This window comes from Leuciscus leuciscus (assembly GCF_965113295.1).
Source record: "Leuciscus leuciscus genome assembly, chromosome: 15".
NCBI lineage: Eukaryota > Metazoa > Chordata > Actinopteri > Cypriniformes > Leuciscidae > Leuciscus > Leuciscus leuciscus.
The window spans coordinates 22,623,019-22,635,730 of NC_138739.1; the positions used below are offsets into that span (position 1 = coordinate 22,623,019).

The following is a 12,712-nucleotide window of genomic DNA, read 5'->3' on the forward strand; positions in this document are numbered from 1 at the left end:
TTGGTCGCTGTCACTGTGTTTCCTGTTCTGATTTTACAACGCGCTCTCTGATTGGCCGAAGCCGCTGGCATGACAGCCCCGCCTCCACACAGAGGACAGTGAAACATGGCGTCTCTGAGGTGTTTTCTGCGCTCGGGGAAGGTATTTATGTGGAAATATGGAATCTTAGCAACATATTACGCTTGTATTTCTAAGAGGACAGTTTTACGACAGATATTGGCTGTGTGTTTGTCTCTCAGAGTGCCGTTTCTGCCGCTTTGCGGAGGGAGTTTCACAGGACTCAGCCGGCTGCGGTACAGGTCAGTGATGCTGCTGCTCCTCTCACCTTCACAGATGCTGTGTCACAGTAAACACTAAACCGAGAGGAAGAGGCTTTAAAATGTGTTGATTATTAGTACGTTTGGTCAACCGATTAATGGTCACTGTTAAGAATACTACGCATTAAGAATACTGTTAAGAACATGTCAAGAATACTAACAAAAACACCATGGTAGTAGCATGTGTGTACTAGTGTGTACTACGCAATAGCATGTTTTAATTAAAATTCTTTGCTAATGTATCATGGTAATGTCAGTTTTTTCTTTGTGTACCATGGTAAAGCCGTGTTTTGTTTTATATATGTACCATGGTAATACCTTGGTGTTTTGGACATTTGCCATGTTTTGATTGACACTCCTTGCAAATATACCATGGTAATACCATCGTTTTTCCATATGTACCATGGTAAAGCCATGTTTTTTTGTTTATATATATATATATATATATATATATATATATATATATATATATATATATATATATATATATATATATATCATTGCAATACCTTTGGTGTTTTGTTAATTTACCATGTTTTATTGGACATTTTTTGGTAATATACCATGGTAATGCTATAGTTTTTTCATATTTATCAAGCTAAATTAATCATGCATTTATCTTTTTTTTTTGTATCATGAATACTACAGTGTTTTGTATATTTACTTTTTTTTTTACATGTGCATCGGGGTATTGTTTTATAGGAATTGTATAATAACATGATCTTTTTTTTTTACATTTTACCATAATTTATGGAGGTTCCACGCTTTTTGCCATGTTGTTACTCTCTTTTTTTAAGTACTATGGCATCACTATGCTTTTCTTTGCAGTGCTTTTGAGTACCATGTAAATCTCATAGTACAATAGTTAATCAGTGTCATGTTTTATATCAAAATTCTATGCTAGTATCATCTAAGAAATGTTTAATATTCATGGGTTTCATCAGGTCCCTTTCCACAGGTGTATAAAATCAAGCACCTAGATTATGAATGCAGACTGCATTGTGCTTGATTAATACACCTGTGGAAAGGGACCTGATGAAACCCATGAATTGCATGAAAACATTCTGTTTTGCCTTTTGTAATTAAAACACTTGATTATTTTGTAAATTATTTCAAAACTATCATGGAAATATTTAACATACTTCTCATAATTGAGTATTTTATATACAAGTACAGATCTTGTGGTTATACTGTAAATATTGTTAAGAAATTATAGTTAATGTTTTTTACTAAGTTAATGTTCATTTATAATAATTATATATTGCCAATTATGATATTTCAGATCATGTTGTCAGCATATTTAAATGGATGTGCATTTATCTGATGTTTATTTTGACCTTATTGACCCAATTTGATGGCACAACATGAAAAGTTAAACCTAGTAAAACTGGTCAGGTCACATTTTTCACCATTAATGAAACCGCGTCATTCTTATATCTTTTTAACAGTGAAGCAACTGATGTAGAAATCATTGATTTTGGTTTCTGTAAATGGATACTTCTCTTGCCCTTGGGCACCGTTGTTTTTCTGTATGTACCATGGGAAAGCATTTAATTATAATATTTAAACAATTTTTTTGCTTGTATCATAGGAAAACCCATTGTGTTTTCGTTTATTCATTATGTTTTTTGACATGTAGACTGGTATGTTATGTTTTATGGGAATTTTATTATGTTATTTATTTATTTGTTTATTTTAAATATGCCACGGTGGTACCATGTAAAACTCAAAGTAAATGAATGCGATTTTTATTTATAACCATGCTTTACCATGTGATATATGTACAATTACTGCATTTTTTGTTGGAAAAGGTTCTGTATGCATTAACATGCTCTTGATTTTCGCAGGTAACGGTCCGAGATGCTCTCAACCAGGCCATGGATGAGGAGCTGGAGAGGGATGAGCGGGTTTTCCTCCTCGGAGAGGAAGTCGCACAGTATGACGGTGCATATAAGGTTAGATGAATATATTTTTGCGCTATTTTGGCTATCAATAGCTCCAAAGCATCGGATCACCGATTGGATCACAAGTGGATGACGCAACATACAGGTGTAAAAGGGCTCGGAATCGTTTTGAGCTTGACCACTTTCAACCACTTCCAGAGGTAGTAAAAAAAAACGTGTTTGAACGGATTGATTTCGTAGTGTAAACGCTCATGTGGTCGAATGTGTTCGAACAGCCACAAAAGACCGTCTACTCTCTGCCTACTGACCTAATGCGTAAACATCATGGGAAGCGCGCTAGCCAAAAAGGATTTAAACTTTGTCGGTTGAAGACCCAAGTTTGGTTTGACGATGAAAAACGTACCAAGCACAATGTTCTCTCACCATTCCTGATTTCTAACACACACTCACAGTTTTCGGTGTGGTCTCGCGGCTATCAGAGCAGAAACGAAAGCTGATGCTCTCTGTGTTTTCTGTTTTCTCTGATCGCGTTCATAAGTAAATTGCATGAGCTTATTTAATCCTTTAGATCGAAAGATCTGAAAAACCCATACATTTACCCGCCCACAGACCCTCCCCTTGAAGAAATCACGACTCAAGTCATCTTCATTTATATAGCGCTTTTAACAATGTAGATTGTTTCAAAGCAGCTTTACAGAGATAAATGTATCATTTAAGGTAACAGAGATTGTTTTGGCTTTATAGCGGTTCTTTAATAAAGTTATTTTCCAGCTAAAGTTAGTTTTGATTGATTCGCTTCCGTCGCAACGATCATTTGTTATTAAATTAGGGGCCGCCAAGACGACATCGTTCTCTCTACACAGACTTTAAACGCGAACCTGTGATAAACGCTGATGGTGTTCACATGCGCGTTTGAATATATGTGCGCAGGTTTGTAATTCCCTACAAACCAAGCCTAATCAAAGGACTGGTCTTTCCTTATACATTTTTATACAGAATTTATTTTATTTTGTCACTTCGGGGTAGATGCGCAAAATTAATTTCCCGACAACGCTTCATCTGTAGAGTGGGAAAAGGATCCTCCATAGGGAGAGACTAGTTGGCACTTCAGCACTGTGTTGTCATCAGGTCCAGGCGAAGGTCCTTCATCAGATCTGGATACAGCCTGGATCCGGCAGGCTGCAGAAAAACCTTGGGATAAACAAAGACACTAAAATTAGCGTAGATGCCATTCTTCTTATGAAGTACATCAGGATTTATGGGAAGTGTTCCCGGTTCCGGCTGACCTAATCTATGCAGCCTAACATTGAATTATAGAAGTCTATAATGTATTATGTGAATGCTAGGTCAAAGAGATGTGTCTTTAATCTAGCTTTGAACTGACAGAGTGTGTCTGCTTCCCGGACAATGTTAGGAAGACTGTTCCAAAGTTTTGGTGCTAAATAGGAAAAGGATCTACCGCCAGCAGTCGATTTTGATATACTAGGTATTATTAACTGGCCGGAATTTTAAGATCGCAATGGACGTGAAGGACTATAATGCGTTAAGAGCTCGCTCAAGTACTGCGGAGCTAAACCATTTAGTGCTTTGTAAGTGATCAGCAATATTTTAAAATGTATACAATGTTTAATAGGCAGCCAATGCAGTGTTGACAGAACCGGGCTAATATGGTCATACTTCCTGGTTCTGGTTTTGAACTAGCTGTAGTTTAAGCGTGCAGGGCAACCACCCAGTAGAGCATTACAATAATCTAGCCTTGAGGTCATGAACGCATGAACTAATTGTTCCGCATTTGTCAATGAGAGCATATTATGATGTAATTTAGATATATTTTTAAGATGGAAAAATGCTGTTTTACAGATACCAGACACGTGACTTTCAAATGAAAGGTTGGTATCAAAGAGCACACCCAGGTTCCTAACTGACGACGAAGACTTAACAGAGCAGCCATCAAGTGTTAGACAGTATTCTAGGTTATTACGTGAGGACGTTTTTTGTCAAATAATTAGAATCTCTGTTTTGTCAGAATTTAGTAGTAGGAAATTACGAGTCATCCAATTTTTTTATATCAGCTATGCATTCCGTTAATTTTCTAAATTGGCAAGTTTTGTTAGGTTTTGAAGAAATATACAGCTGAGTATCATTGGCATAACAGTGAAAGCTAATTCCATGTTTCCTAATGATATCTCCTAATGGTAGCATGTACAGAGTGAACAGCAACGGTCCTAGTACTGAGCCTTGTGGTACGCCATACTGAACTTGTGATCGATGAGACATCTCTTCATTTACTGCTACAAACTGATAACGGTCAGATAAGTATGAATTGCAGCATATGCAGCTCTAAGATCAAGTAACACTAATAGAGAGATACAACCACTGTGGTTGGAAGTGGTTGAAAGTGGACAAAAGAGACGGATTAAAACACCTTGTGAAAACGGGAATGTGTCTGCCTCGTCTATTTGTGATCCAATCGACCAAAACACATCTTAATACCAGGTGTAAACAGGGCCTTAAAGTGACTTGTTTTGGGTTGCAGGTTAGCAGAGGCCTTTGGAAGAAGTACGGAGACAAACGCATCATTGACACACCCATTACAGAGGTGAGAATGATGACATACTTGTGCGAAAATTGTTTCCGTGTGTTCTTAATTATAGAGTTTACTGAATCTTCCTCCTTTATCCATGCAGATGGGTTTTGCTGGCATCGCCGTTGGTGCTGCCATGGTGAGTTTTTCCTGAAACAACGATTATAAATGAATCTAAAAGCTACGTTCCCAAACTAACCCAACCACATCCTCTTTCAGGCGGGTTTGAGGCCAATTTGCGAGTTCATGACTTTCAACTTCTCCATGCAAGCCATCGACCAGGTCATCAACTCGGCTGCCAAGACGTACTACATGTCTGCTGGCTTTCAGTCCGTCCCGATCGTGTTCCGCGGACCCAACGGCGCTTCGGCCGGCGTGGCAGCTCAGCATTCCCAGTGCTTTGCTGCCTGGTACGGACACTGTCCCGGTCTGAAGGTGGTTAGTCCCTGGAGCGCTGAAGACGCCAAGGGCCTTCTGAAATCAGCCATCCGAGACGACAACCCTGGTGAGTTCCTCACATGTTGAGACTGATGTTCAGGATGTACAGTAGATGTCGCTCTGACTGTCACATCGTATCTCTTTTAGTGGTGTTTTTGGAGAATGAGCTGATGTACGGCGTGGCGTTTGACATGTCCGAAGAATCTCAGTCGAAAGACTTCCTCATCCCTATTGGAAAAGCAAAGATTGAAAGACCAGGTGGGTTTGATATATTTGAGAAAAAAAATCACAGACACACACACACACACACACACACACACACACACACACACACACACGCATACAAACAAACAAGATGAGTAATTATATAACATATGCTTTTTAACAACTAAAGTGGACCAAAAGAGAAATATGTAATAAATTTGTCAGCATTTTAATATTTACTGATAGTTTAATAATATTTTTATATTTAATTGAATATCATAAAATAAAATATTATTGAATAAAATTAATATAGACTTATTGTTATTAGTATTATAAATAGAGATAGTAACTACCCTGTCACAACTAAAGTGGACCAAAAGAAAAATTATTTCTTAAATGTGTATTTTCATATTTACTCAAACAATTAATGACACATTTATGAATTATTTCTCTTTTGGTCCACTTTAGTTGTGACAGGGTAGTTACTCTCTCTATTTTTAATAATAATAACAAGTTTATATTAATATTATTCAATAATATTTTATTTTATGATATTGTTTCAGTAAATATTTAAATATTATTAAATAATAATAGTAACACATTTATATTAATATTATTTTTCAGTGAATATTAAAATATTGAAATTAAAATATTTTTTTGGTCCACTTCAGTTGTGACAGGATAATTTACAACGCATTTATATTATTATTAAACATCAATTAATTACCCTGTCACAACTAAAGAGAAATATTTAAAATGATTGAATATTAATGTATAATTTATATTAAAATTTTCTTACTCTAATATTTCTAATAGTATTTATCTTTTTCTATCCCTTGAAAAATCTATAAGTGCCACTGTTAATCGCTCTTATTTGAACAACAATCAATCACAACTTAAGAGTCATTGGTCTGTCATTGGTGGATGTGCATATTAATATTGGTGGTGTGCTGTAGGAAATCACATCACTGTGGTGTCCCATTCCCGGATGGTCACCCTGTGTCTCGACGCTGCCGCTGTCTTGGCCAAAGAGGGTATCGAATGTGAGGTATGACATCATCCTTTCATCCTTTCAGCCCGGAATGGTTTTAAACACCATTTCCTCACATTTGATTGATTCAATATACAGTTTTTAAGGAAAAGTGATTCAAAACACATTTGATTCATAGTCAGTAAATCAAAAATGTTAGTTTTTTTTGGCAAGTCATGTAAATTGTAATGAAAGAAATTATACAAAAATCACACCAAAAAAAAAAAACATTTTTAATTTGCTCACATTTAACATTTATTTCTATAAGCTTATTGAATAGTAGTTTGAAGTGTCTGTTTTTGTCTGTAGGTGATCAACATGCGCACCATCCGGCCTCTCGACACAGAAACCATTGAAACGAGTATAATGAAAACCAATCATCTCATCACCGTGGAGGGCGGCTGGCCCCAGTTTGGAGTCGGGGCGGAGGTTCTTGCCCGGATCATGGAGGGTGAATATAACAATAATGCTCATTTGAAGTCAGATGCTATGTTCAAAATGAAATACTAGCGCACTACTTGTGGTATTTTTCTCAGAACGTACTGTATGATGTTTTATTTTATATTTTAGAATGCAATCAAATGTTGTGCTATATTGTTGTCACATGACCTCACGATGTTGCATGAATAATTACATGTAACTACATTAACTACATATTATGTTCTTTCAAAAATAGTGATCAGTATGTCATTCCAAAGTCCAAACACACCCAGAGTGGTGTGTTCTTCAGCACGTAGATTTATTGTTTTATCTTTTTTAATTCAAGGTCCTGCCTTCAATTTCCTCGACGCCCCTGCGGTCCGAGTCACGGGTGTAGATATTCCAATGCCGTACGCCAAGATTTTGGAGGACAACAGCGTACCGCAAATCAAGGACATCATCTTCTCCATCAAAAAGACTTTGAACGTTTAACTTATCTACATTTCAGGACACATTACATATTAAATACATGTTCTCTCCCGTTACTGCATCAATGTTTGAGGAATAGGACGTTCTTTTTCATCTTCCTGTTACATGGCTCTTCCCTCATTGGCTCTATATTAAAATTATTTTCTCATTTCAACTCTATAAGGAGGTTGTGTCATGACAGTGAGGTTTATTATGGCTATAAACAACCAACCATGTGTATTATGCTGTAAATTCTACTGTAAGCTAAATTAAACCTTTATCACTATGGGTTGTAAGAATGATTGTGAAGTCCTCATAAACAAATAAATGGATAGAATTTTAGATGAAGTTTTGGGTTTATTTCTGTGGGATGATTAAGAAACAAAGATGTAGGGCTTGCCATATAAAATAAAAATGAACAACTGCTAAAAAAGAAACTCATAAATATTGAGTACTGGTACATCACGCTTTTCAGGACCATATTGGACTTGTACTGGAACAGTTCTGCTGACTGACGTGTTTTGGATGATGGTCTGAGAGAGAAAGAAAGGGCGTGGGCGTGTGTGTGTGTGTGTGTGTGTGTGTGTGTGTGTGTGGTGGGCGGGGCTTCTGTCGTGGGTGTGTCATATCCGTTAATCCCACATTGATGTCCCTGTCCTGTTCTCTGACTCCACAACATAAACATTACAGTTATTTTACAGCTTTTACTTGAGCAGAACGAGTCGTTTTTTAACATAAGGGTTTCAAAATGCTCCTGTATTTTGGAAAAGTCACGAAAAACCACACAGGGAAGTAAAGTAACGTTATCCTTGTTTAAACCCCTTGTCCTCCATATTCCTGATGCTTGGGACGAAAGGAAACAACTGAAGTACATCGGACGAGGAGACTTAAATCCTAAAATGTAACGTATTTTCAACGAGGTAATTACTGAGCATTTTGTATTCATATAATACGATCGATTGTGTATATTTGTCTTGTATAATTTAATACGGTTTTATTGCAGCCGCTATAAATTAAATGCGTGCTGCATCATCTCGTAATTTCGTTAATATTGATAGGTCGCTGTTTTTAGTAGCTGATTTATATGATATCGTGTTTATATCTGAGACTTTGCTACAATATGTGGTGGGATGCAGGGAAACCCTCGGTGTCCTTCATATGCTGCGTCATTCATTTCACGATACGTTTCCATGGTAATCTAATCGATATTGCACTTGAATATGCTGTCTAAACTGAAATATATGAACTATGTCTTTAGTTTTAGTGAAGTGTTTATACCCAATAAAGACTGCAGAGAGTGTCATTCGTCACCAGCATTGAAGAGGACCAGTTGGCCACATGGAGAATGGAGACTGGGCACACATGGTAAATATAAACGTATAAAATAACGCAGCGGTTCTCAAATCAAAACAGCAACAACATTGTTTACTCTACTGTATAAATATAAAAAAAATGCAGCAAAATTATTTTCTTTCTGCAGTTGCAAGAGTGTTTTGGGTGGTTGCTAGGGTATTCATAAATATGCTCATCGCTCCCATGTAAAAAGAGCCCACTCCTTTATATTATTATTCTGTAAGCATTTTCAGTTAATATTTTCATGTTCCCTGTTCTAGCGTTAATGTATGGTTAGGACGCTTTGCTATGCAGTTCTAGAGTGTTTTGCATTGTTGCTAGGGTGTCTGTGGCGATGCCAACATTGTTTACTGAAATTTTTTTAACAATATGCAAAACAAGAAATTGTTATTTATTTTTTTATGAAAAATATATTTTCTGATGCGCTTTGCTGTGCAGTTGCAAGACTGTTTTCGGTGGTTGCTAGGGCGTTGATAGGGTAGTTATTAGGGCATTGCTATGGTGTTCCAGCTGGTTGCTAAGCTGTTATGGTTAGTGATGGGCACTTTCGAAACGCTTTGTGAAGCTTCAAAACATCTCTGAATCATTTGTTTCCAACCAGTGATTCGGAGTGCGTATCAAACTGGCAAAGCCGCGGGATTTCAGTAAGTAAAAAAAGGAAGAGTTGTTTTTTAAAAGTCTCTTATTGGTCTGATTAACCAAATTATCCAATTTGTTTCTAAAAGTTGTTTTTATGCTTGTTTGAACTGAGTTTTCGCTGTATTTACACTGCGCTGACCAGCAGGGGTCACCAGCATGTGGTGTTTCGAGCACTTCGAAACAGTGAATCATTTTACAAAGCAATTGGTTCAATTGATTAAAAGTTTTGAAAAGCTTTGTTTCTCCCATCACTTGCTAGGGTGTTCAGGGTAGTTGCTAGGCAGTTGACTGAGCATTACTAAACGGATGCTTGCCGCCCTAAGAACATGATCTCCAGTGGCTCAAAAAGGAAGAGAAAACAAGCTTTGAGGGTCGGCCATTTTGTCTTATCCCAGTGGTCCATTTTGTCTGAGACCAAGGTTTTATGAAAAACAGGGTTGAATCCGAAAACATCTCATGTGGTTTTTACCATACTACTTGTGTGAAGCTCAGTTTACCATACTATAGTTACCATAGAAACCATTGTTCCTAAGGGTTTTGTCAATGCAGCTCAATACAGCAAATGTTGTTTTCAAGCCTTATAGGTCAATCTGCTTTACAAGAAAAACCAAGCTGGGTGAAGTTTTGCTGGGGACCAGCATGGATTTGATGGTCCACCAACTAGAACAGAACCAAATCAACCTGCATGATCTGCATGACCGTTTGTGTTGGCTTAAGTTGGTCTTTTCATATCAGTTCAAAAACTAAATGACATTCTCAGCAGGTACAACATACATCTTTTAATACTTTGAACATCTACAATTTATTTTCTTCTTTGTTGTAGATAATGGATACATTTACCCTAAACGCTGTTTAGGCTGGTTGCTAAGTTGTTGGTCAGCGGTTACTAGGGTCTTCTGGGTAGTTGTTAGACAGTTGCAAGGGCGTAACTAAACAAGTGCTTACCACCTTAAGAACAGGATCTCCAATGGCTCAAAAAAGAAAAGAAACCAAGCTTTAAGGGTCAGCCATTTTGTCTTATCCCAGTGGTCCATTTTGTCTGAGATCAAGGTTTTATGAGGAACAGGCTTGAATTCAAACACATCTCGTGGTGTTTTAAACTACAATCCATTCTTCCTGATACTCAATTTACCAAACAATAATTTCTGTAGTAACTGATGTTCCTAAGGGTTTTGTCAGTGCAGATGAAACCAGCAAATATTGTTTTCAAGGCTGGGCCCCAACCAAGTCTTTCTTGGTCAATCAGCTTTGCAATGAAAAACCAAGCCGGTTTAAGTTTTGCTGGAGCATAAGTTTGATGGTCCACCAACAAGAGCAGTACCAAATAAATGGCTATGCATGGCAATTAATCTTGGACTAAACTTGTGTTCAGCAGGGAATGGTTGAGTGTTTGTTGTAGGGCAATTCCACGCAAAACTGTCACATCCATAACGCCAACACAATGCCATGGTATTTAGTTGGAGTTATGGATGTGACAGTTTTGCGTGGAATTGCCCTGATCAGTACAAAGTACCATCTTGACATTCTCAGAAGGTACAAAATGCATCTTTATGCTTTGAACATCTACAATTTATGTTCTTCTTTGTTGTAGATGATGGATACGGTTACCCTAAATGTTGGTGGCCATTTGTACACCACCTCGTTGTCCACCCTCCAGCGTTATCCAGACTCTATGTTGGGCGCCATGTTCCGAGGCGATTTTCCCACCACACGAGATGCCCAGGGCAACTATTTCATAGATCGAGACGGTCCACTATTCCGTTACGTCTTGAACTTTTTACGCACCTCAAAATTGACTCTACCATGTGACTTCAAAGAAACAGAGCTCCTCCGGAAGGAAGCGGACTTCTACCAGATAGAGCCCTTGATCCAGTGTTTAGGTGACACTAAACCTCTCTACCCGATGGACACCTTTGAGCAAGTGGTAGAACTGTCAAGTACTCGTAAGCTCTCCAAGTACTCGAACCCGGTGGCAGTCATCATCACCCAACTCACCATCACCACCAAAGTTCACGCACTACTTGAAGGCATCTCAAACAGCTTCACCAGATGGAATAAACATATGATGGACACCAGAGACTTTCAAGTGTCCTTTACCTTTGGACCATGTGACTACCACCAAGAGGTATCCCTTCGCGTGCATCTGGTGGAGTACATCTCCAAGCAAGGCTTCACTATTCGCAACACGCGAGTTCATCACATGAGTGAACGCGCCAATGAGAACACGGTAGAACATCACTGGACTTTCTGTAGAGTTGCGCAGAAGGTTGAGGACTGATTGATGATGCATTCATGTCTTGTCGAACATTACTGTAATTGCAATAACTTTGAGATTGCCAATTGAGCAATTACAAGTTTAATGAAGACGTCAAAAAAAATGTATACTAGTTGCGACACAAAATTAAGGCAATTTTGAAATTACTTGAACACACCACATCTCCACTGCAGTTCCTAGTTTGTTTTCTGTAGTACGTAATTCGTGCGAACTAGTCCTATTGTGTTTTATGCGTCTTTCCACCCACTTCAGAAGTTTATGGACAAAAGGAACCTGAACAATTTGTGTTTTTCGTTTCTACAAATACAGTATACCTTGTTTAGGCAAAAGTGTCCTAAATTCCTTCCCAAATTGTCATATCTCCAAATCTAAATACAACTCTTTAATGTAAAATTTTAACATATATTGCATCAGTGTTAAATATACAGTATTCAATTTCTATTTACAATTTTTCCGCAGATATTTTGTCCTGTGATTGAGTCTATAAACTAAATGGTTTGCATGATTCTGTGGTATCTACACTATTAGTGTTTAGACATTTCCTCCCTTGAGATACAGAAAAGTGATTTGGACTTGCATGTCCCCCCTCTTAATACCTCTTATGGCCAGCTTCTGGACCAGGCCAAATTTTGGAGTCCCAACGTCCCATTTAAAATTAATTTTAGTCTCAAAATGCATGCAAAACTCAGGCTAGTATCGCTGAAGCTGAGAACATATTTTAAATGGTTTGAAAACCCAGATTAAATTGAAGAGTTCATTCATGTGTGTAATGAATTGGACCTGCACATTAAAAACAGTAGTTTCATCATACATTGTGTGTTTCTGTTTGGTAGAAGATGTCTTCGGATAACATTTCTTTGAAAGAACATTTTGTTTTTATTAATGAAATTTTATTTATTATTTTAATGTAATTATGTAAGTGAATTTTGGTCCAGGTCGCACGCAGTCACCATATGTTTGGTCTAAAACACTACTGCTCGCCTCTCATGTATTGCCGCACGACAGCAAATGTGAGTACATTCTGCCATCTTTGCAGGATTGTGATATGAAGAGTGCGCAATGTAGAATATTTTTTAGCAA

The 12,712-nt window shown here is 37.6% G+C and overlaps 2 protein-coding genes across 2 annotated transcripts; both read left to right on the forward strand.

Annotated features, from left to right (window-relative positions):
• Positions 1-27: 27 nt before the first annotated feature.
• Positions 28-7,707, forward strand: pdhb (pyruvate dehydrogenase E1 subunit beta). The gene is made up of 10 exons (XM_082138383.1): positions 28-141; positions 240-299; positions 2,165-2,272; positions 4,758-4,820; positions 4,909-4,944; positions 5,025-5,310; positions 5,391-5,501; positions 6,404-6,495; positions 6,787-6,928; positions 7,244-7,707. The coding sequence occupies exons 1-10, from the start codon at positions 106-108 to the stop codon at positions 7,387-7,389; spliced, it is 1,080 nt and encodes a 359-aa protein (XP_081994509.1). The 5' UTR covers positions 28-105; the 3' UTR covers positions 7,390-7,707.
• A 151-nt stretch (positions 7,708-7,858) lies between these two features.
• kctd6a (potassium channel tetramerization domain containing 6a) lies at positions 7,859-12,442 on the forward strand. Its single transcript, XM_082138384.1, has 3 exons — positions 7,859-8,285; positions 8,624-8,730; positions 10,949-12,442. The coding sequence occupies exons 2-3, from the start codon at positions 8,704-8,706 to the stop codon at positions 11,633-11,635; spliced, it is 714 nt and encodes a 237-aa protein (XP_081994510.1). The 5' UTR covers positions 7,859-8,285; positions 8,624-8,703; the 3' UTR covers positions 11,636-12,442.
• Positions 12,443-12,712: the final 270 nt, after the last annotated feature.

Bases quoted from the DNA above. Each gene is read 5' to 3' on its own strand.
- pdhb (XM_082138383.1), top strand. From the start codon at position 106: ATGGCGTCTCTGAGGTGTTTTCTGCGCTCGGGGAAG. The intron at 4,821-4,908 runs GTGAGAATGATG...TTATCCATGCAG, and splicing joins TTGACACACCCATTACAGAG to ATGGGTTTTGCTGGCATCGC. The intron at 5,502-6,403 runs GTGGGTTTGATA...GGTGTGCTGTAG, and splicing joins AGCAAAGATTGAAAGACCAG to GAAATCACATCACTGTGGTG.
- kctd6a (XM_082138384.1), top strand. From the start codon at position 8,704: ATGGAGAATGGAGACTGGGCACACATG. The intron at 8,731-10,948 runs GTAAATATAAAC...TCTTTGTTGTAG, and splicing joins ATGGAGACTGGGCACACATG to ATGATGGATACGGTTACCCT.